At 37.2% G+C, this 25,964-nt stretch overlaps 1 protein-coding gene and 1 long non-coding RNA gene across 4 annotated transcripts; one reads left to right on the top strand and one right to left on the bottom strand.

Moving 5' to 3' along the window:
- Window positions 1-315: 315 nt before the first annotated feature.
- On the bottom strand, window positions 316-24,117 carry LOC112055894 (probable tubulin polyglutamylase TTLL2). 3 transcript variants are annotated; one of them, XM_052882539.1, is made up of 13 exons: window positions 23,882-24,117; window positions 23,655-23,751; window positions 18,512-18,634; window positions 15,915-16,018; window positions 11,212-11,365; window positions 6,878-7,040; window positions 5,964-6,077; window positions 4,721-4,926; window positions 3,917-4,068; window positions 3,599-3,749; window positions 2,612-2,698; window positions 2,015-2,251; window positions 316-563 (listed from the first exon to the last, which is right to left on the bottom strand). In XM_052882539.1, the coding sequence occupies exons 2-13, from the start codon at window positions 23,733-23,735 to the stop codon at window positions 369-371; spliced, it is 1,767 nt and encodes a 588-aa protein (XP_052738499.1). In that variant the 5' UTR covers window positions 23,736-23,751; window positions 23,882-24,117; the 3' UTR covers window positions 316-368. The 3 variants fall into 3 exon arrangements, with proteins under 3 accessions (XP_052738499.1, XP_052738498.1, XP_052738500.1); XM_052882538.1 differs by having other exon boundaries at window positions 23,889-24,117; XM_052882540.1 differs by having other exon boundaries at window positions 11,218-11,365; window positions 23,889-24,117.
- LOC128198247 (uncharacterized) lies at window positions 18,916-20,974 on the top strand. The gene is made up of 2 exons (XR_008250971.1): window positions 18,916-19,362; window positions 20,165-20,974. It is a non-coding gene; the product is annotated as an uncharacterized LOC128198247 (long non-coding RNA).
- Window positions 24,118-25,964: the final 1,847 nt, after the last annotated feature.

Raw genomic sequence — 25,964 nt, 5'->3', positions numbered from 1 at the left:
TAGGGAATACTTTTATACTTTTACGTATTTTATTGACGAAATCTTTCTTATAATACAAGAAATATGAATGAACGGATCGAGGTGATATGGGACCTGTCCATGTCCGTGGCGTTGTAATGAGTTATACTATATACGAGAATCGGTATCATACATTTTGTATGGCAACGTTTACACATGTGTTGTGACATGTCGTGATGCCTTCTAATGAAAATGTATGATTCTGTTCTGATGCGACACGACACGACACGTCAGACAAATATAAGTCCGCCTTTATACTTACCTTTACTATATCGTACTAATAATAAAACAATCATCTAAATTGAGCAAGCATTTATTAAGCCTAACTAAAATAGAATTAATTGAACACATTAGAAAGGTGGCAGCCACACTTCAAAGCTCGAGCCGTAGTCGAGTTTCTTCCGTAGCGCGGCCTCCAAGAACGCGTCCCGATTTCCGTCCCGCGGCGCGCTTTTGTCCCGACCGCTCTCGCGCGCCACCTCGCGCGTTGCGCGGAGCAACTTTGACACATGAGCAACACTTTCACGAGCATCCTCCACTGATAACTGGAAAAAATTAATAGGTCTTAGACTAATTATACAGAAACCAGCCTCGCTAGACGTTACTCCTCTGTCAGAGTATAAAATCAACGATCTAACGCTGTAATAAAAACTGTTTCTACAGAATCAATATTTCATTGTTGTAATCGTTTTGACGTATAAAGAGATTCTCCATAAAAATACCGGCTTGTGTAGTTGAATGACATAAAAAACGGACATAAAAATACCGGCTTGTGTAGTTGAATGACATAAAAAACGGACATAAAAATACCGGCTTGTGTAGTTGAATGACATAAAAAACGGACATAAAAATACCGGCTTGTGTAGTTGAATGACATAAAAAACGGACATAAAAATACCGGCTTGTGTAGTTGAATGATATAAAAAACGGACATAAAAATACCGGCTTGTGTAGTTGAATGACACAAAAAAAAGGAAATAAAAATACCGGCTTGTGTAATTGAATGACATAAAAAACGGACAACAACTTCTAGTTCACTAAAAAGATGAAGGTAGGTTTCATTTAAAGTTAGAGCCATGATTGCCCAGTGGATATGACCTCTGGCTCCAATTCTAGAGGATAAAATGATCAAGGGCGTAGCTTCGAATATGGCCCGCGGCATGCACCTCCAACTTTTCAGTTATTAAGTGCATTTTAAGACATTAAATATCACGTCTCTCAAATGGTAAAGGAAAAACATCGTGAGGAAACCTGCATACCTAGAATTGTCTTAACTCTCTACGTGTGTGAAGTCTGTCAATCCGCATTGGGCCGGAGTGGTGGCCTAACCACTCTCATACTGTGAGAAGACTCGTGCAGTGAGCCGAATATGGGTTGATAATGATAATGTTTTATTTGTAAGTAATTTAACTTAATTATATCAATGGAGATGGTCCATTTCAGGTCCACTCTTGTACACCGTATCATTAAAATGTTAAAATACAATGATTTTATTACAATCTAAATGAGTGAATAAGTTTAACTAAATAAAAAGAAATAAATAAAATGAAAACCCAAGTTTTTGGGTTATATCAAGATGTCGCCCATAGAGCAACTATGAATTGGCAATTGACAGCAAACGTCAAATCGACTACTTCATTGAAAACGTCATCAATCCGCCATATTACCCATATTAGTGTTGCATTTCTTGGGAGAGAATGAACATTATTTCGAAAGAATTAAAGTAAATTTGATGATTTGTATAACCAAAAATAATTAAAAAAAATATTTTCTTATATTTCTGCCAGAATACAATGACTGATCCGGGGCAATATACAATTTTGGAATATCTCCTTTTGATGTTGATGATTACCTTTTTTTTATTATTTACAAGTTAGCCCTTGACTATACAATCTCACCTGATGGTAAGTGATGATGCAGTCTAAGATGGAAGCGGGCTAACTTGTTAGGAGGAGGATGAAAATCCACACCCCTTTTAGATTTCTACACGACATACCTGATCATCAGTCGACGTAGCGTGTGGGTATATCCTCACCCAGCGGCCCACCCGCCCCGCGCCGCGGTCCCAGCGCACCCCGTTGCCCCACGAGCACGCAGTCAGCATACGTCTCCGGGACGCCGCCGTCGCGTAGCCGCCGCGCCACGTCTCATCCATGTGAGAACACTGCTCCGACGACTGGATGGATGGATGGCTTGATGGATGGCTGGATGACAAAGCCACACTTGTCGTGGACTTGAGAGAAGAACGTAGATCAGTTGGACTTTAGGACCACGGTCAACATATACCTAAACATTTTTCAATGTTTGGCAAATTGATCCATGCGTCAGGTGATACAAGAGCTGGCGCTTATTTGGCCCAAAGGTTAAGCCTTGCCATTCAGAGGACTAATAGCATCAACGTATTTGATAAGTGGGCTATCTAACACTGATAGAATTTCTCAAATCGGACCAGTAGTTCTTGAGATTAGCGCTAGAGATTAGTTTTAATTTAATTATTGATATGTATATGTGAGTTATAAATATATTTTCGTAGTACATTTAAAAATAGTTTAATATGTATATCTATATACTCAATCTACTTTCATATACACACCTGAGATTCTAGGCCTTCACAACTTATTTCCGACGAAGTTTTGTACATTTTTCCCGTTTGAACAACCTTCGGTTTTTCTGACAAGTCCTGAAACATAAATGATTCACGGTGATCAGTTCACTTATAACAGTTCAATTATAACAGAATAAGGATTGTATTGACAGACAAATGAGTGAATGATCTATCAGTAATGAAAGTAAGAAACTTTTACACAGAAAATGATAATATTTCTTTTTTGTGATTTCTGCCTATTGCAAAGTGGACCACTCATAAATAGTTTTTTTTTTTAATATAGCTCTAGGTAGAGATGCTCTACGGTGCGCCGTCGTAGCTCGGCCCGACTTGTAGCACCGCTCTCGTTTTCTGCACTGCAGCTACAATAGGAGTCATGTCATAAACTGATGGCATACTCACTGGCACTGAACATTTGTCGGGCATGGGAGCTGGTAGAGTGACGCAGTGAATTGGCATGGCCCGCCGTCTGCGCACACGGCGAGCGCCTCTACGGTGCGCCGTCGTAGCACGGGCTGACTACGTAGCACCGTTCCTGTCCTCTCAACTACAGTTACAATAGGAGTCATGTCATAAAGTGATGGCATACTCACTGGCACTGAACATTTGTCGGGCATGGGAGCTGGTAGAGTGACGCAGTGGATTGGCATGGCCCGCCGTCTGCGCACACGGCGAGCGCCTCTACGGTGCGCCGTCGTAGCACGGGCTGACTACGTAGCACCGTTCCTGTCCTCTCAACTACAGTTACAATAGGAGTCATGTCATAAAGTGATGGCATACTCACTGGCACTGAACATTTGTCGGGCATGGGAGCTGGTAGAGTGACGCAGTGGATTGGCATGGCCCGCCGTCTGCGCACACGGCGGGCGCCTCTACGGTGCGCCGTCGTAGCTCGGGCCGACTTCGTAGCACCGCTCTCGTCCTCTGAACTACAGCTACAACAGGAGTCATGTCATAATGTGATGGCATACTCACTGGCACTGAACATTTGTCGGGCATGGGAGCTGGTAGAGTGACGCAATGGATTGGCATGGCCCGCCGTCTGCGCACACGGCGGGCGCCTCTACGGTGCGCCGTCGTAGCTCGGGCCGACTTCGTAGCACCGCTCTCGTCCTCTGAACTGCAACTGATTACAGTTTACAGTCAAATGTATTGTATTAACAATACATTTGACAGGAAAGTAGTTGTAACAAAGCCGGATTAAAGGGGCTTTAAGTGTCTTTAGTAATAATTTTAAGATTGTCAGGTATATTTCAACCGTAAGAATAAGATAGTACCTCAATTATCCTTTACCTGGTAATATGTGGTGTAGGTGGGCCTTGTAACAACGACAAACCGGTATGCTTCATCGGCAAACCCAACAGATCAAATAGCTCATGGAGCATGGGTTGTTTCACAATCACATCGGCCTCACAATCCGCTGCCAAGGCAGGGGACAAGTTTACCTAAAAATGAAAAAGTAATCTTACTAACATGAGTGCATTAGAATATATTACACAACTGCAGCGTCGTTGGTGCAATGGTTAGACTATATGGTTATCACGAGGTCCTGTGTTTGAATCCTGGGTCGGTTCATGGAATATTTACTACTGAGCTGTTCTGTCTTTACAGATATTTTCAATGTAAATTAACAGGTTGGTAGCGGAGATGATAAAAGATGATATTGATGGTGTTACATTTCGATCCCGGATCATTAACATCTGATAGTGGCCACTAATTATTTAATTTAACATTATCACTTTAATTCCGCCTACCCACATTGGAACATCGTGGTGGGTCTAAGCTCCACTCTCCTACAAGAAGAAGCCTGTCTTTGTAGTGGGCTGTTAAAATAGGCTAATGAATGATGATATTGCTTGTACAAATAGGATATTTATACCAATATTCAAGCAAATAAGTATTGGAAAATTTTTAGTAGTAGTTTAGTACTTTATGGGCCGTCTGTCCGTTGTATTTACCTTTTATTTATACAGACTCTAATTGAAGTAAACAACGAAGTACGAAAATAAAAATAATTTCCCAATAACTATAGGTAGGTTAGGTTAGGTTAGCTTTATACGTCTCAACATACTTTTTACGTCTCATAGATATACAAACCTCAATCAGCCACGGCTTCAAAGTATCATCCAGCAGTACATCGAACCCGTAGAACTCGAAGCAGTTCCTCGCTGGCGGAGTCCCCGCAGCCTGCGCCAGCAGAGTGAGCGTCACCAGCGCCCGGACCCGCTGCCAAACTAACCACTCGACCGCGCCCCATCTACCGACGAGCGCGCGCCTCACTTGCTTCAGAGTCCACTTGCAACCTGTACAATAAACTCTTTGTGTACAACACACTACTAGTGCCATCTGTGACGTCACATTGCAACTGATTGTGAGGTACTCTGATGAAAAGTTAGAGGGCGGCATAAAGAAGAAAATCGGGGCATTTACACCATTTATAAGCAGGTTAAATGTATATCGGACCTCCGTGTAAGATTCAAAATATGACATTTTACAAACAGTAGTTTTATGTTGCAAGGTATCAACATTATCATTATTAAGCCTCGGGCGCGTTGCAGAAACGCCTCTCCTCCGGGCAACACCGCGCTGACACCTCGCCGGTCGCTCGCTGGCAACGCTTTACGTCACTTCGGATGTCCGAGAGCTTGTAGACATTTTCCGGCATGTTTTTGCGGCAAGTTAATATTATTAGGTACCTTAAAATTTAATATTTAAATAGTAAAGTGCCTCATACTTTGAATCATACAACCGATACCGATAATTTAACCTGCAAAACGGCTGTTTGGACTAGATGAAATTTGATATAGAAATACTTTTTCTAAAGGTAATAAGCTACTTTTTATCACAAAATCAACATGGGTAAAAACAAGCACAGCACAGCTAGGTATGTTAGACTATAAATAGATTTGTATGACAGATTCGCTGAAAGATAGCCCTTCTATAGCTTTTGAAGTTCAAGGTTATCGTTTTTTTAAAGGCTTTTTGAGTCAAACGGTAACTAAAATAGCTATCAATAATAACAATCGATCGTCATAACCACAGTTACAACAGGAAATCTCTTAAACTAGGTCATAATTAGTTAATACAAGTTCGTCGTTATCAACCCATATACGGCTCACTGCTAAGCTCGAGTCTCCTCTCAGAATGAGAGGGGTTAGGCCAATAGTCCACCACGCTGGCCCAATGCGGATTGGCAGACTTCATACACGCAGAGAACTAAGAAATTCTCTGGTATGCAGGTTTCCTCACGATGTTTTCATTCACCGTTTGAGACACGTGACATTTTTTTTTTTAAAGTAATACAAGTTTATTCTATTAAAAATATTAGATAGTTACTTACCACTGCCTATCCTGTCCTTACACTCAGCATACCTCGGCCCGGTCTTATTTAAAGAGGAATTCGTCAAATGTCGGTATGGGTTATGGATATCAGATAAAGTGTATTTATCTGTCCCTGAAAAATAAAAAAATCTATAATATTTTTTTAGATTCATAACATTAAAATATACTTCTTAAAACTTTTATTAAATTGTCACATAAGAAAATAAAATTACGAATTATGGCAGGTGTTACACCCCCGAGCCTCGGAGAGCACGTAAAGCCATCGGTCCTGCTGGCCTATTCACTAATTTGTTCATTATAAACAACCTATTAAAATAAACATCAAATCAATTGAGAAATGTCATCTACCTACTGCTTGATATCCATGACGGGTTGTCAGTAGGTAGGCACCGGACGACATTTGTTACATAGAATCGTATATATCAACTAACATACGGCAATGTTAGTGAATTGGCATGTTGGTTATTATAATTATTAATATCTGTATAATAGTGATATAATAGTGATCGTTCGATATGGGAGGGAATAGGGGGACGATGAAAATTCATACTCCTTTCGGTTTCTACACGACATCGTACCGGAACGTAACGTGTACGTGCTTGCCAGTAGGATGATAACTAGCCAACGCCGAAGCCTCCCACCAGCTATACCTGGCCAATTAAGAAAACCGCAATCGGCCCAGCTGACGAACCAACCTAGGACTTCCGTCTTGTAAATCCAGTACGCATTCCACTGTGCTACGGAGGCCGTTAAAAATCGCCGTCGAATGGATTTCACGAAAACTTAATAACTTTACTGTTATGAACAAAAACATCCTCTCTTTGAAAAAATGAGCTTGAATGTTATAAAAAAAATGAGACCCAGTGAAAGACAGAATTAGTCTGGTTATGAAGACTATAAAATAGTTCTCACCAAATCGTGCCAATCCTTCAGCGTACATATAGGCGGTGAGCGGACGGTAGCCGGGTACGCAAACATACAAGCGTAGATCGAACTTGTATCCAGCAATCAGTAGTGGGCGCTCGATGTATCTCTGAACCACAGCCGGACTCCCGCATCGCATGTCACATACACTCTGAAAATAATTACACACGTTTTTGACCGATCTGCAGTTATTAGGTTATAAAATAGTTTTTTTAATCCTTCTTTCTTATGGCTATCTTAGCCATACTTTTTACAATTGTACTACACACCACAATGGCTAAGCACTAATGATATTAAATATTGTTAGATGTGTTACTAGCGCATGAAAAATGAGGCGCTCAAAAGAGGAAATTTATAGTCACCTCAATGTTACTTGTGGTCAACAATGAACGTTATTTAAACAAATAATATCTAAATATCGTCTACAATGTCGAATTGTGTGTTCAGGAAGTGTAAAAACTATATATACATAAATATATAATGGAATAAAAGAGAAAATTGTGCATGTGTGCGCACAGTGTTGTAGCATATTTACTCGGATCACTTTTTGCGTTGATTTTGTAGGGATCTAACCGATCTATAGTATAAAATTATCATTGCTAAGCACTATTGTCTGTTGCCTCGACCACCTGAGCAGGGCAATACCAAAACTCAAGTAGTACAAGCATCGAACACCGCACTGTCGTATTTAGCACAACCTTGAAAAAGGAACCAACTCAGCATTATGCTGCATTAACAATGAACATACTTTTAGCGGACTCAGAAGTGATTACAAAAATAAGAAAACTAATGTCGAACAAAGGTTATTATTCTCAACATAATTGTCAGGACAACTTAATTGACAAATCAAACTTTAACCAAAATAAGACCCTAGAATGACAGAGAATGACCTTGAGGGAAGTCACGCACTTGTGAACGTTGTGAGTAGGGTTAAAGGTACCTTCGACTGTTAACAAACACTCCCCTTTTCCACTCAAGTCACTCCCCCCGCCTATCCCAAGTAACCCATAAAGAATTACACAAGAAGAGATGTGGACGGCTCAAACGCCACGAGCACACTGAAGCCGTCCGTACCGCAAGTCGTTGCAACGCGGCGATAACACGGATGTACAAAGCCATCACGCAGCGACATTAAATTATAATGAACATTAAGTGCAGCTGCATCTGTCTACTTTATTTTTATCTGACTACCTTACACTTTTAAAGATTTTACCCACCTACACGTCTAAAGAACCTACCAACAACTACAATAAGACATCCTAATATTTTATAGCGAATGTGTGTTTTGTAGTTTGACTGTCAGGTTTAACCAAGCAATCTACCGTATCGTTCACAATGTATATTATGAAAAATACGTTTTACTCCTACATACTTTTATTTATTTTCATCATAACTTAAAAATAGCCTTACAGGTACCACCTAATTAGCTAGCTTAGCACTATATTATAAATCTAAAACTTAATTCTATTTACCTAAATATATACATCTAGCAATGAATACTCAGCAATTCTTGTGAGTTCACACAGAGTACAAGAGAATATGTCGATGTTCTCAGCTACGACGTTCAGAGTGCGAAGTGCGCACGTCAACGGAGCTTTTTTTGCTAAAATTGGACGTCCGCTCGGTAAAACCAGCAACTGAAGCTTGCGTCTCCGCGACACGTAACGGTTTGGGACGTAACCTGTACTAGTACCTCCGCATTATACACCTTTTCTCTTAAGAGTTTAAAGATATATAACACGAGTGCAAGTTCCCGTCTAACCCGCAGTTCATTATATACGACCATGCCTAGCATAAATAACGTTGGATACATTAATGAATAGTATGGGTATACCCCATACAACCTCATATACAAATACCTCATGAATTTTTTCTGTACTCGCTCCAACATCAGGCTATATTTAACCTCATGTGGAGCCCAGATGACCAAGTTGCTTTCTAACTGGCTTCTCACTAAAGCATTATAAAGGACTAAACTACTAAAAGCATACGAGACAAATGCCCGAAAACGATATCTAAAATAAAATATCTTATACTTTTAATCATGTACTTATTGTATTGTATGGCCATAAACCCGTATTGTTTTACTGTAAGTTCATACAGAATAAACTTTTTATGAAAGAATATAAAATTCGAACTAGGTAAATCATTCATTCCAATGGATGAAGTAAACTTACTAGAACTCGGTTGACAAAAATACCACAAGAAGTGAAAACTCTAAGCAATTGCTCACATAAAGGATGGAAAGCTTTCTAAATCTAAGTGCATTCAACCTAAGTAAACAGAGTAACGGCACAATACTATCAGAAAGTTTTTTGATAGTGTTGTGCCGATCGTGAACGAACTAGCTCGTAAGTTCTTAGAGAAGAACTACGCGATCTTTATCTTTAGCTCATTCAGAATTTCGAGAACAATTTAGTGCATACAACAGATAAATAGGCACAACGATCTATTGATTAAAGGATTACTAATTTAAATTAACGCAATCATTATCAACCCATAATCGGCTCACTGCTGAGCTCGAGTCTCTCTTAGAATAAGAAGGTTTAGGCCAATAGTCCACCACGCTGGCCTATTGCGGATTGGCAGACTTTACACAAACAGAGAATTATGAAAGTTCTCTGGTATGCAGGTTTCCTTGCGATGTTTATCCTTCACCGTTTTGAGACACGTGATTTAAAAATCAAGACGAATTCGGGCCGATCGCTGGTAATATGCAAAATAATGAATACTTTGTCTATATCAACAATTTCCACAAAGTACTAGATTATCTACTCATTGATTGTGGGTTGGTTTGCAGTACCGGTAGAAAAGTGAACAAACAATGTATTATTTTAGAATTTAAAACAGAAGAGATTGTACTAAAGGAGCGGCTTAGATCACTAACGAGCTATGAAGTAATCTATAAACTCCTATGTACAATACTATACGAGTACTAGTATCTAGACTGAACATAGATCTCAAATCGCGTATTTCTCAAAGTGAACAAACAATGTATTATTTTAGAATTCACAACAGAAGAGATTGTACTAAATGAGCTGTTTAGCTCACTAAGCTATGAAGTAATCTATAAACTCTTATGTACAATACTATACGAGAACTACTAACTAGACTGAATATAGATTTAAAATTGCGTGTTTCTCAAAGTGAACAAACAATGTATTATTTTAGAATTCAAAACAGAAGAGATTGTACAAAAGGAGCGATTTAGCTCACTAAGTTATGAAGTAATCTATAAAGTCATATGTACAATACTACGAGTACTAGTAGTAGTATCTAGACTGAACATAGATCTCAAATCGCGTGTTTCTCAAAGTGAACAAACAAAGAATTGACAACAGATGAGATTGTACTAAAGGAGCGGTTTAGCTCACTAGGCTATGAAGTAATCTATAAACTCATATGTACAATACTACGAGTACTAGTTGTGCGAGTACCTAGACTGAACATAGATCTCAAATCGCGTGTTTACACGTGCTTAGCTTGGGAATTTAGCCCAAAACTTGTGCACTCGGAAGCTTTTGCAATGTTTCTCGCAATATCGTTTACGAGCAAGACTATTTCACTAACAGTGTTGCTCGCATATTCTCCTAGAAACGTATCACCTAAAATTGTGTATCAAGGGTCTACTTGTTTTCGTATACAGTCACGAAAGTCAAGAAATATGTGTAGTTTTATTTACTGTTTATTTAGTAAATAGCCAGGCTTTTCGAAAGAAAGACACTAAAAAATTTAACCATGTTGCAGTGTTATCATAGACGCTTTTGCATGTTCATTTACTAGTAACATGAACAGTAACAGGATCGACGTTCCTAACCAGATCTGTTACCTAACCACTGGTTTGTACTAGGCATCACTCTTTCCTTAGGAAACTTCGAAGTAAGAGTAAGTAAGTAAGAGACAAGTATCATTGACTTAGACCATAATGTAGTTATGCGTAAAACTTAAATGTATACCTACCTCAAAAAACGACGGTCTCCATCATTGTGCTCTAAGTCCCTGCCTACCTAGATTAATTTTAGTTTGGCTAATTTAAGTAGAGATTGAAAAGCCTGGCAAATTTAACAAAATACGGAGCGTATTCTCAAAATTATAGTACAAATGGAATAACTCAGTTTAAATACTTGCAATTGAAGTTTATTTTATATAAATGTTTTCATACATACTCCTTTTTTCACGTTTGTTTATTGATTTTTATAATCTGCCGGGCGATTTTAATCTACCTTCAGTACCCAAACTAGGAAGAAGGAATAGTAGTCATTTAGAGATGCCATAGCTAAACGTTTTTGATAAAGGAAAATAAGATATTGCTGTTTAAAAACCTTTACCCTGAAGAGAAATATCCCTCTGCCTTGGCTTTGAGCTACAGGTTTGTGTATCCACACCACGTTGGAGCCCCTGTCATCGTCTCGCCGCAAACGCGAGCACTCAGACACCAACTTCGCATACTCCAGTGGTAAGTGGAAGCAGGGTGGGCTGAAATGAAAAATTCACCTATTTACTAATCACTATGAAAATGTAGTTTGTGGAGTTACAGAGGTAGAGCATACTCTAGATGGGACGATGATATTAAAAAAAAATTGCAGGCCCACAATAGCTACAAATTGCTAAACACCGGAAAAATGGAAACCTTTGGAGGAGGCCTTTACCTGAGGGGGGTTCCAGCAAATAATATAGTTTTTTTAATTAAATAACTTATAATATTTTATTTAATTTATGAAAATGTAGTAAAAAATGTCACTGACATAGCTCAGCGAGTCGCAAAGCTGAAGTGCACATACGAGTACACCCGAGTTTAAAGAGTCGATGGACGTAGGGTCCGGAGGTGCTGGAACGGCGACCACGCACCGGAAAGCTCAGTGTTGAACCTACCAGGTGACCCACTAGGTCAACTAGTTGATAGGTATACTGACGACATCAAGCGGTTTGCAATGAGCCGCTGAATGCTAGTAGCTCAAAATCAAACACTTTAATTAAGAATTAACTTGTTGTTATTGATACACATATTTCAGTAAAGGAGGCCGCGTGTGTGGTCAATAATATTGTGAATATTCATTAATAACAACCCATATTCGCCTCACTTTTGAGCACAAGTCACCTCTCAGAATGAGAGGGTAAGGCTTATAGTATACCACACTAGCCCAATGCGAATTGGCAGACTTTACACACGACGATAATGTAGAAAATTCTCAGGTATGCAGGGTTTCCTCACAGTTTTGTTCCTTCACCGTTTGAGACACGTGATATTTAATTTCTTAAAATGCACACAACTGAAAAGCTGGAGGTGCCCCGGACCTTTGAATCAGAGACAGAGATCATATTCACAAAGCTATCACGTCACTCAGGTCTTAATTAGTTTGTAAATATTATTACCACCATTATGTAGAGTAAGGTTGCATATAGTCGAACCAAGTGTCGAGTTAAGTTGAGTGGTACCTCGGCAGCATGAAAATATTATTTTCTTAGGAATAACTAACTTTTTAACTTACATATTGAAACTATTATTGACTATGTGAAGGCAACCAAAGAAATATCTATTAAAATCAAACAACAACAAATTAAAAGCTTCAATACGTGATAATACTCAGTAACTACTGAATGATTACAATGAAATATAGTACCCAATAAAGTTTATATCAAATCATTTCGTTTGCATGCAATCTAATTGGCCGCGATTCGTTAAAAAATTAAACTAGCGTGTCCATACTTCCGCTAATAAAACGTCATATTACAATTCTTATAAAACAAAACTATGACATTGACTTTTCTTAGGAAACGTCACGCGATCCCGGTACGGGTACCACTTGGCGTAATTGCCGGGGAAGCGCGGTTCATTAGTAAACCGCTTAGAATACAGAAAATACCAGAAGCCGCGTTCAGCCGCAATTGTATCCAAAAATAGGCTAGTTGACATTTTTCTAAATGTTCTGAAATTGGTCAATAACGTTCTACTAGATAGAAACAAAAACATTTTTTGAAATGTGATTACTAATTTAAATTTTTTAAATTTTAAAAATTTATTTGATAATACGGGCCTAAACGCTGTCGGTTATGATGGTCTATATTTCAACTGTTTCATTACGTCATCAACTAATCCCTTATCAAACGGAGCGTTTGACAACTAGTTATTAATTATTAAAACGTTTAGTACATCAAGTGACATTGTGACGTCACAAAACGGACGACAGCGTTTTGGATGTTTGGAAAATTTAAAAAAATACATGATTTTTAAATTAAGTTTTATAAGAAATCTTTAACTTTTATTAATTGATATCGAAATATTTGGTCACGTCACACTTGAGTGACAAATAGCTTGTTTGTGAAATTACACCAAAAAAGAGTAGGTAACTTTAATGGCTTCATTCCTATGCGCGATCACACCTTCTGGAGTTTTCCGTATTCTGAGGTAAACCGCTATAATTTAATATTACCTCGAACTTTCACCTTCGTCCCAACAGGAAGAATTTCTTATGCGACCTTTGTAAGTAAACTTCTATAATTTAATATCACCGAAGTCTTAATTCCTTGTTGGTATTTTAAACTTTGGCATAGACCTTCGTAGTTTACTTTGCTATTGGAACACTGTCGCGTTTTACTTTACCTTTCATGATTCCAGTAAAGTACGAGTAAATTAATTGTTGTGACCTTTCTTTCATTTGTTCACTCTTTGTGCAACATGGTGAAAGTTTTCAAACTTGCAGTAGGTAGTAAACATTATCAAATATCAAATCCTTTACGTGCTGATACAGTTAACAAGGTCTTAACAAATAAATATAACCTCTTCTGTATCACGCCCGATCGGCATGCAAAATATTATATTAGTTACCTACATTTAAATAATTCCAGAATTTATGCACCTTTCTGTATTTAAACGGCTTTTTTATTCGCTAACTTGAAAATCATTCGGAACATAAAGTTCAGTGAGCCTAGTACAAATCAATCAATAACAACCCATATTTAGCTCTCGAGTTTCCTCTCAGAATGAAAGGGGTTAGGGCTTAGCCCACCACACTGGCCCAATGCGGATTGGCAGACTTTACACACGTAGAGAATTAAGAAAATTCTCAGGTATGCATGTTTCCTTCACCGTTTGAGACAAGTGATATTTACTTTAATTTTCTTAAAATGTTGTACAGTAAAAAATAACACTATTAATTAGTGTCAACTAACAAAATTACAGTGTCACAATTTCACTTAAATTCAAGTCTTCCTTCGTCAAGATCTTAAAATAGGATCAATCGAAACCACTATGTTTTCTGTCCGCGTCTTTTTTTTAATTCCTAATAGACTTGCGCTTGACTACAATCATGCCTGGTGGAAAGCAATGATGAGGTCCAGGTTGGAGCGCGCTTGACTAGAAAATGCCTATTCACTCTTGTCTTGAAGGTATAGGTCTCTAACTTGAAGAACTTGGTTTGAGAGGCAAACATTTTCATGGTCAAGAGATGACGGCGAATGTTTTATCAGGAATGTGATGAGAACTGTCACTTTCATTTACATAGATCAAACAGTCATTACGAACCCCGTCCATATAACAAATCTAAAAAGCAACATCCAATAATCATGACACTCCTAAATTAATGCCTTAACATGAAAATATTTTACGACGTCTGAAATTTTCATGAAAGTTCATGTAAAAACGTAACTTAAACGGGTTTCTTACATCAGTTGAAAAGATGAGCTCTGTTTCTGAATCCTACAAAAGAATTTCTAGATAATGTCGTGCCACACGCAACGAGCGCGTGGATTCATTCAAAAGCCAATGACGTGGAGCGATTGACTCGTGCCCCATACAGAATGTATATTACAGACAAAATTTAATAATTCTTACTGCTATTGTAATAAAAGCTATATCATCCATACTAAATGCGGTCGTGTGTACATAATAGGATCAACAAATGCCACTGTACTGCCTAATAGCTTGATAACTTGTATTGGAAGTTCCCTTGCAGGTTGGTTCTATTTATATTCTACAATTTGTTAATATCATGCCGCTCGATTTTGTATTGTCCTCACGAGTAAACTTGTAACTGATCATAATTTTTTTTAATTAATTGTGACAATCTTTGAATTCAAATCTTGTTTTCATGATTAGATAGAGAGCTTCAAGGTTTATACGTATAGTTTACTTAAACATTGTTTTCTGCACAAAGTCCCACGCGTCCCACAATGGGCGTTAGGTCCACTCCAAACACGGAATGATATTGTCAATCTTTTATTGTCAATAATATTTTTAAAACAAAACTTAATTTTTCATTCATTCGGTTGAATGTTATTGACAAATTTCAGCATTATAGGATTGTTAAAGCTAAATACAAACAATTTTTTTTTGTGCTCTAAAGTTTCTCTATGATTGACAAACTCAACAAAAAAGTGAACTTTATGATATCACCTTTACAAAAATCAATATTGTATCGACGTTACGCGGTTGAATCACAAAAAAATATTAGGGTGCAATTACCCCCTCTAGTTTTACAACCTCGATTAGAATTCATGATTTTGCGTGTTCAATTTTTTTATTGCTTTAAATTGGAAGATTTATGTTTTGTTTATCGACTTCATTCAGATTAATAATTTTAGATTCGCAATAAGCAGAAACGCGATGGTAAGGTACTACTGAATTTTACGATGACAATACTCTATGTAGCTTCTGCAATCTGCATAATAAAGAAAATGCTATTAAATTCATTAATAACCCATATTCGGCTCACTGTTGAGCACGAAAATCCTCTCACAATGAGAGGGCTTAGGCTAGTTAAGTTAGCTTAGTTATACCACTTCTAGACTTAGACTTCACACACGTAGAGAACTAAGAAAATTCTCAGAAATGCAGGTTTCCTCACGATGTTTTTCCTTCACCTTTTGAGACACGTGATGTTTAATTTCTAAAAAAGCACATAACTGAAAAGATGGAAGTGCATGCCGCGGACCGAACTTGACCCTACGCTCTCCGAATAAAAAAAGACATGGCAAATAATTACTATTATTTGATGAATGGTTGGAATTATCCTAAAATATCACTCACCTGAAGTCGTAAATTGATCCATAAATTCTTCTCATACACCGGAGCAAGCGAGACAGGCTGTCTTTACGACAAATTGAGCCTCCTTTTGGTATATGATTCATGAACTGAAATTAAGCAAACATACATCATTTGTATCATTATGTGTAATAAGCCTGAACGAATTATACAAAATTATTTAGGTATTATTATGAATGTAAGTTAGACGTTGAGAATAAATATTCGTCGTACATTCTTTGTAATAATGTTTGACATATTTTTTCCCTAATTGTGTAAATGCCGTAGGCTCCATAGTGGGACCGCCATGACATCACCGAGAGTTTTTACGAAGCATCGAATGATGAGGCTCGAAGGCTGAAGACGTTTAGAACAAAGGACGGAACAACTCTATAAGGGATTCTGTATGGTGGGTTTTTAACTCACGATCTTGGGGACGCCCGGATTGATACACTCAGTATAAGGCTGTCTGATCGTAAAGGACGTCTTTCGGGCGTCTAGATTTACAATCTACGATCTGTATTAAGTGCCTTTAATTAGGCGTGAGATAAACTTTGAAATCCTATGTCGACTTGAATTATACAAATGTAACCGCTATTCATGATTCATAAATTATATTCAGGCAGTATATCCACTAAATATCATAAACAGATTTTTTTTTGTTTGTAGCAAATAAGCCACGCGATTTTGAAAATGTTACACCAACCTAAAATTATAAATTTAAAAAACTCCTGAAAGCCCACTTAAACTAATTATTATAAATTAAATAAAAAACTATATCACAGTGCCGCATCTAGTCGCACATTACTCTCTGGTAATGTCGACCGGCCGCTGTTGGTATTTTTCTTTCAATGACTACCTACAAATAGTCATTAAAAATTGAATTATTATGTATTTTTGTTTATCACGTTATAATTCTTACTGTATATTTTGTTATTATATTATTGTTTATAGTTTATTTGTTAGCACTACTATTATTACTACGTTATACTATTTCTTGTACGCTCAAACTGAAATGTACTAGCCTGTAAGTTTCACATAAGTGAATAAGTTAATTCTTAGTGAAATAATAAATATTTTAAACCCAACCTAAAGGTACCTTATCAGTGAGTAACATAGACTATATCTTATTCCCGTATTCCCACGGGAACGGAAAATAAGCTAATGAAAGCGCCGAAAGGTTCCGGTAGTTTAAATGTAAATCTTGAAGTTGTCATAGCGAGTTCAATACAAGGTATTACGAAATTTTGAGGAAAGGAATAAAAAAAATATACACAACATGAATAAAAATATTGTCAGACACGAGCATCCGCTATAAAACTATCAATGTTTGTCACAGCGTCATAACTTTTGATTAGTGGTAGTCACGACAAATCTCAGTACGAAACATGAATCAACATCAGTTATCTATAGCTGAATATTTAATCGATCGTCATCCACTTCCCTATTTTGAAGTTAAACGAACTTTCCAGTGTTAATAATAAAATACACATTGTAAGTTTTCTTTACTAAATTTAAAAAAATAATCGTCGTGCATATATACGTAGGTATAGATTACTAATTATTAATATTATAAATAGCTAAAGTTAAATATTTTTATATTAAACGTTTTTAAAAGCTACGTAACGGCGGCCTCGTCGGTCCAGTAAGCAAGTTGGTAGCGCCGGAGCCTAGGTTCGAATCCTGGGTCGGGTCATTTGATGCTAAAAATTGCTTGGAATTTGATGGTGTCATGATTTCTGCCCCCAATTTCGAAGGGTGTGCGTTCGAATCCGGCCCGGGGCATGCACCTCAACTTTTCAGTTGTGTGCATTATATGAAATTAAATAAGACGTGTCTCAAACGGTGAAAGAAAACATCGTGAGGAAACCTGCATACCACTTAATTCTCTGCGTGTGTCAAGTCTGCCAATACGCATTGGGCCAGCGTGGTGGACTATTGGCCTAACCCCTCTCATTCAGGAGACTCGAGCTCAGCAGTAAACCGAATATGGGTTGATAACATTTCCGATTCATAAGAGCACGTTAAGCCGTCGGTTCAGGTAGTCAACATCTGATAACGAAACATTACCACCATAAGTAGAAAAACGAATTTCTGGTCTAGTGGGCCGTTAAAATAGACTGATAATGATTATGACGTAATATTATCCTTGAATTTTATGTACAGCATGATGAAGTATCGGCCGATATGATCATCATCCTCATCATCATCAGCCGATGGACATCCACTTCAGGACATAAGCCTTTTATAGGGACTTCTAAACATCACGCTCCTGAGCCGTCTGCATCCAGCGAATCCCTGCAACTCGTCAGTCCACGTGCTTGGCCTATTCATCATTTTGTTCTTTATTATCAACCTATTAAAATAAACATCAAATCAATTCAAATTACATCTACCTACTGTATGATATCCACCAGCAGGCACCGGATTATATTTGTTACATAGAATGTCAACTATCATACGTCAAAGATAGTGAATTAGGCTGCAGGTGGGCGTCGACTAACACTGTGCGATTTCTAGTTTTGACTTTCTACTATGTCTATGTAGTTATTTATGTTTATATTTATAGTATTATCTTTATGATTATAGTATTACGCTGTCACCTGCCAGTCTCCCAGAGCCTTGTAAGACGTGGCGGGAAAGGCACTCGTCCTCCACCAAAGATTCCATTTCTCCTCGCCGCCGCTGTAGCCTTGGTACATACGCCAACCGCGATCCATACAAACCTATTTCAATTTTAAATTATGATAATATCTATGAATTCAATTAAAATAGGAAAAACCTCTACGTCCCTGTTTTTAAAACAATACGACCAAAAGTCAATAAGCAATTCATTCAAAAGCTTTATGTCGAACAATTTAAAATTTTGAAAATCTCTCGTCACTCATGAACAAGTTATTCTTTCTCTCATAATAGAAAAACACCTATATCTTCGGATTTTCTATTGTATCTTCATTACATTATCAGCATGTCAATCACGTTACAGTTACAGGAAGCTCTTACGGTGGAATTCATAGTCGTAGTAGGGGGCCCCTAAGGGGATTATTCAGCCGCTATGTGTCGAATTTAACCCCTACGCGTTTCATAGACAAAAGAAACCCCTCATTTGACAGGAGCTGGCGGCTGACTGCTGAATTACCGATATTTGTCAGCCAAACCATCCCCTGGCATTTTTTTTTGTTGTTATTCGTGATTTATTTATTAGAAAGTGGACGTTCGGATCGTTATAAGTGAAGTTATAAACAGCGAGTTATATCAGTGCCCAAGATATATATTCGCAATTGCGTAAACCCAGTACTATGGCGATATGGAATGTACGAAAGATTCTCATATTAGGCATAATATGCCTCTGTTTGATGAAGAATGAACACAGAAGACCAAGAGAGGAATACCAATACCGCTAGTATTATACATTCTAGCAGCACTTCGATTCTATGAAACGGGATGTTATCAGGTACGTACCTTTGTTCATTATCAATAATTTTTTGTTCATGAAGACGCCGCGCGGTTTCACCCTGTGTGGTTCCCATTTCCGTAAGAATATGGGGATAAAATATAGCCTATAGAGCTCGGGAATAGTGTAGCTTCCCAACAGTGAAAGAATTTTTTAAATTGGTTCAGTAGTTCCAGAGCCTATTCAAAACATACAAACAAACAAATCTTTCCTGTTTCTATTATTAGTAAAGATAAATTAGGAGTAGATATAAAACCAATTAGCCCAGTGGGTATGACCCCTGCCTTTGATTATGATGGTGTAGGTTCCCAACAGTGATAGAATCTTTCAAATCATTTCAGTAGTTACAGATCCTATTCAAAACAAACAAACAAATTTTTCCTGTTTATAATATTAGTATAGATAAATTAGGAGTAGGTCAAAATCCATATAGCCCAGTAGATATGACCTCTGCTTTCTATTCGGAGGGTGTAGGTTCAAATGCTGTCTGAAACATGCACCTCCAAATCATTTCAGTAATGTGCATTTTATGAATTTAAATGTATATTACATGTCTCATACGGTGAAGGAAAAACATTGTCTCTACATGTGTGAAGTCTGCCAATTCACATTGGGCCTGCGTGGTGGACCTTATCCCTCTTATTCTGAGAGGAGACTCATGCTTAACATACTCATGATGAAGAATTTAATTAGTTTGTTTGTTTGTAATCTAACCTATATAAATGTTAGGTATACCTATCTAGTTTTGATTTAGGAAATATATAACCTACATAAATGTAACTAACATAATGTTTATTTTCAGACTGTAGGTGCAGTCCATCAAGCATTCTATGAAATAACAGAAATGCCAAAAGTCAAGCTGTATTGATGTCACGCATAGGTATACATATAAACAACCCCGGAGGACCCTATACACAGATTTAAAGAAACCGGCTATCATGGCAGGGAATAGCAGTGATGAGCTCTGAGAATACTGTTTTACCAAGAATACTGAGAATACTTTGGTCCTTGAAAATCTGAGTTTTCAGATCACAGTAATTGGAAGACCCTCATACCTTGAAAAGTCAGCAGCATTTAATATCGAAGTAGTAGAAGTGAGTGCAGTGTATTGTAAGGTGGTCACTCACTCTGAAGTCCATAACAATAGAAAATATATACAAATCTTAATTGAATGAAATTTATTGATTCACATCTTTAATAAAGATAATTATTAAATGTTTACTTCTGCATTTTTCATTTAAGTCTGGCCCTATAGAAATATACAATAATAACTATAAGTTATATGTAAATTATGTATTTATTGTTGTTATTAATTAAACTTTGTATCAAAAGGATATAGGTTTGATTTTAGAATTGCAATAAGTACTGTGTGGTTCATTATTATCAGCCCATTACCGGGCCAAGCCTACCTCCTAAATATATAATATTATGTGATCTAAAGCTTTGTGAAATGCAATTTTACCACTATTCCTAAGGATAAGCTACACTTATATTTATTTACTGCACTTACTATAAATTGTAAGAAAATACAGCATAATAGTACCTACTTGTAATTATTTCAGGTAATTATAGGTGGTTTTGAGTAAAATAAACAAATTTCCTCTTACAATAATTTTTTTATTTCAAGTAGGATTCCACATTACAAAATTATGAAATATCAAACTACTTATACAGTAAATAGTATGCTTGGGATTTCTCTGCGTGATCGTATCACAAATGAGGAGATTCGCCGACAAACCAAAGTCACTGACATAGGTAGCACAGCGAGTCGTGAAGCTGAAGTGGCAATGGGCAGGCCACATAGTTCGAAGAGACGATGAAATCGCAGTGTTGGTCGAACCCCCACTAGGTGGACGAGGGCATCAAGCGGGTTGCAGGGAGCCGCTGGACGCTGGCGGTTCGAGACCGTTGTGTTTGAAAGTCCATGCAAGACGGCTATGTCCAGCAGTGGACGTCCATCGGCTGATAATTTTGTATATGATCATGTTCGTCCACATAACTTCAATATTTTTCTAACAACTCCTTCTTGTGAGAAAGAAACTTTTTGAGAAAATTGATCTATTGTACACTTGAACGAATTAAATTTTACTACGATAAATAAAAACAAAAAGTAAATGAAAATATTAGAAACTCAATTATTTTGTAAAATGTCAAAAAATTAACAAAATACGTCTCTCTGTGGTTGTGTCACAGAATTTTCAAAGATCTAATGTAAAATCATAGACAACATTTGCTTGAAACTCCAGTCACCTAGGGGCTCTCCAGTAGTTTGTTTATGAAATGCAATGAAGGATGATTCAATAGTCAGCCCCTGGGTGAATACTGAATATTGGTTTGTGGGGGATTGTTCACTTCACGACTATGAATTCCAGGGTTAGCAATTTTTAATTGTTTTTAAAAAGAATATTTGCCATATTTTTTATAATAACCAATATTCCCATTCCCCTCCAACTAGTCGGAAAAGATTGTGCTAAGAGTGGGTATGACAATAGACCAAGGGGGTGAGGATTGCACCACCACCCATCGGTGATGAGTCCAACAGCTCTTACCGTTGAGCTATTGAGGCTGTATTTATTGCTTTAATATCATAAAGGCTAATCCAAGACTGCTCTATTGAGACAAAACCATCATCATCTCCTTACCCTTATCCCACTGTGGGGTGGAAAAATATGTCAATCTTTTCCATTCGTCTCTATTACTCGTCAACTCATCATCCACTCCTTTTACACACAATCATGTCCTCTTTCACACAATACAACCATCTCTTCTTTGGCCTTCCTCTCCTCTTATGTCCTTCCACTTGCATATTCAACATTTTTCTAGTAATATGACTTTCCTCCCTACGCATTACATGTCCATACCAAGCTAACCTTCTACTTCTCAATTTTTCTGTCACTGTATTGAGACAAAACAAACACAGATTTTATTTAAACGCTGCTAAATAGAAGTGGCGTTTTGCTTAAATATTTATCAAACCGCGTCACTAATTCACATCTTTTTCTAAGAGACGGTTGCGTTGCCAGTGGTTACTATATTACTACATAAATCGTAGTTTTAAATTCAAAAGCGCTTGATGAAAACATGATTGATATGCGCTACTTTGAAACTACCAAACTCCCATTGTTATAAAGCCAGTACATGGCACCGCATGAGGCATTCACTATGCACCCTCCGCCTTCGGATTGCTGTGGACACGTGGTGGTAAAGCAAATAATAAAAAAAATCAATACTTTGTATTTGTATTAATGTATGTAACCTTTAGAAGATCTAGATGCAAAAAATGCACCTTCGAAAGACCATGCCAAAGCCTACTTATACCTACCTGTAACTACAATAGTGGTAAGTAATTTTGCCAATCGTGCAACTGGACTTGTAAAACTAAGTTTGGTTTTGCCAGTCACATCCGGGAGCACTCTAGCCTATGAAGCCAAGGTGTCGCCATTGACTTTCAACCCGAAACCGGAGTATCCTCAGAAAAACCTCGTTTCGGGGTAAAACGTACGTAGAGAGTATTTTGCCTGGGTGACGTTGTCGCATGAGTTCGTCGGCTTTTCACGGATAATAGCAAAATAAATAAATTATTTTATATTCATGATGAACGTCCGCAAAGTAACGCCTGCTTCTATCCAAGGAAGACATCATCATCATCATTAACTTAGTTAGGTATTAAACAGTAGAAAACACCTGTTTCAATGGTTGATTAGTGCGAGAAGTACCCAATATTAGGATCGACGTAGATAAATTTATATGAAGCAGTCAATAAATTAATTTATTCATTTACGTTAAAATTTGATTAATTTACGTTAAAACAAAATAATAATGCACCTACAGAAAATGTAACTGCAATGTTAGCATACTCGTAAATTGTAATCACTTTATATTTAAACTTTGGTTTTTTGATCAATGTAAATGTACGTGACATAAATAAAAGTTTTAGTTTATATATGGTATGTTAAAATATTCTTTTGTACAAAAGTTTTTTTACAAAAGAATATTGTAACCCACTTTCCCTGATAAGTTTTAACTTCTTCTTTGACATGCTTTTCCAGAATAGTTAAACTAGTAAAACTTGACAACTGTCCCAAATTCATAAATTTTATTATTTTTAGTAAAATTATATTTTTTTAATTTTATTTGCATCTTGGCATATCGAACAAAATTAGGAGTATTTTATAAAGACGTAGTACATATAAGATTATTACTTTGAATTATGTATTTTTGTATAAATACAAGTATGACCACAAATATGGGTAAGGTTGAAAAAAAAAATATTTAGTGACAACAAAACTTACCCTAATCAGAAGACTCGGGCCTGAACCATTGTCGTTCAACCGGTACACAAATGGCTCGTCATTTTCATACAGCTGTGCCATTTTTGGTTTTAACTATCTGAAAAATCAGAATATTGTATAAAAGATAGCAAAAAAAATATATTAAAAAAAACTACCTATGCTAATCTTTTTAAGGATTTAATTAATTAGATAGGCGACATAAATAATTATGATTAAAAAAAAATTACCACACACGTGCAAAACTTATTCCAACTTTAGGCCATGTTACAACAGTTTCATATGCGGAGCGTATGCGAATGTGTAAATCGCATGCCAGCTCGCAGTAGTGAACGCATGACATTATTTCATGTATGGAGGCTACATGTCGATGGAGACACGTTTACTGTTTACGTTACGCTCCAGCACGTAATGTGACAGGCAAGCACTCGACCAGTCTAGCCGCGCGCCCGGACGGCACTGCTCCTGCGAACATCAAAGGCAACCCGGTGATTTACCACCGAGCTTTCGTGACACACGGCGCTTTTGGTGAAATCAGTAACTAAGTAAATACCATTTGCGGGAAGTAATGACGCGGAAGGTTTTATTTTAACCTCCGTACACTGTGTCATATTATCGATCTTTTTAAGGAAGACAACTTTCTAATTTTGGTACATTTAATAAAAAATAGAGTGTGTAAAAATCGTAGGTGTCCGCTAGTCTAGTCCAAAAGACTAGACTAGCGGACACCTACGATTTTTTCCGCGTACAATAATCTTTTAGAACTTTTAAAGGGGAACAAATCCGTAATAGATAGTTTCTGAGAGCTTTTAAACAGATCATTTTTCTGAAATAACCTGGACCAGCAAAGACCACTTCACACCGGAACACAGCAATGCTGCTTGTCATTATATTATATAAACACTAGCTGATGCCGCGCTGTTTTACCCGCGTAGTTACCGTTCCCGTAGGAATACAGGGATAATATATAGCCTTCCTCGATATATGGGCTATCTAACACTGAAAGAATTTTTCAAATCGGACCAGTAGTTCCTGAGATTAGCGCGTTCAATTAATCAAACAAACAAACAAACTTTTCAGCTTCATAATATTAGTATAGTATATTCGGCGGTAGTAGGTACTTCCGCGGACATGCACAATAACAAAAAATTCTGTTAAGTTAGCATCAAAAATGCCGTACGTCAATTTGAGGCTTTAGGTGTTAGGTGTTAGGTTTTAGCGTCCACTTGTAGGTGTTTCCGGCAGCAACCATAACCTTTAAATACGAACATAGCAATGCTGTTCGAAATAATCATAATAGGAGTATTTCCACCGGGCGAAATTTATCATCAAAAACCCATGTTTGGCTCATTACTGAATACGAATCTCCCCTCAGAATGAGAGGGGTTAGGCTAATAATCCACCACACTGGGCGAATGTGGATTGGAAAACTTCACACACTTATAGAATTAAAATTCTCAGGTATGCAGGTTTCCTCAAAATGTTATTCCTTCGCCGTTTGAGACACGCATTTCATTTCTTAAAATGCACATAACTGAAAAGTTGAAGGTGCATGCTCTGGATCGGATTTCAACCGGATTCAAATCGGCTATCACGGCTCAGGTGAACTTATTTACAATTAACTCTACTAATATTAAGTTAATATTATATAAGTAATTAAATACCTTTTTCACTATGAATGTGCGACAGTTGATTGGGCAGAAGCATAGGAGTCAGCAATTAATCTGGCAAGCCAAACTATAAGGTAAACTTTATTCATCCATTCTAGTAAAAGTACCTACCCACAAGTCGCAACAACATTAAATCGTGCACTAAATAATGTCAGTTAGTCAATTTGAAATCGTTTTTCTTATTTATCTTTCGTAACATCGCGATATCATGACAGTGTAATCTTGGGATAATCACCCGATTTTGAATCAATTGTCATAAATAGACAATGTTAATGTCTTAAATTTTGTTTTAATGGACGTAAATGCATTTTTCATGGCTGTTATTACTGAAAAAAGGTTGATTATTTAAACTTACGAGTAAAGGTCATAGCACACCTCAGTCGAATTATATAGGGACCTGCCTCGCTAGACGTTACCCCTCTACCAAAGTGACGCTCTATCAAAGTAGTAAAATCAACGCTCTAACGCGTTTATATAAACTATTTCTATAGAATCGATGTTTCATTGTTATAATCATTTTCGTCGTGTAATAATAAAGAGCTCCCTAAAAATGCCGGTTTCTGTAGTTGAATGGCGTAAAAAACGGTCAACAACTACTAGTTTACTAAAAGATGAAAGAAGTTACGTTTAATTTGTAAGTATT

Source organism: Bicyclus anynana, chromosome 7 (assembly GCF_947172395.1).
Source record: "Bicyclus anynana chromosome 7, ilBicAnyn1.1, whole genome shotgun sequence".
Taxonomy (NCBI): Eukaryota; Metazoa; Arthropoda; class Insecta; order Lepidoptera; family Nymphalidae; genus Bicyclus; species Bicyclus anynana.
The sequence above is the reverse complement of the archived record's forward strand: the minus strand, read 5'-3'. Positions and strand labels throughout refer to the sequence as shown.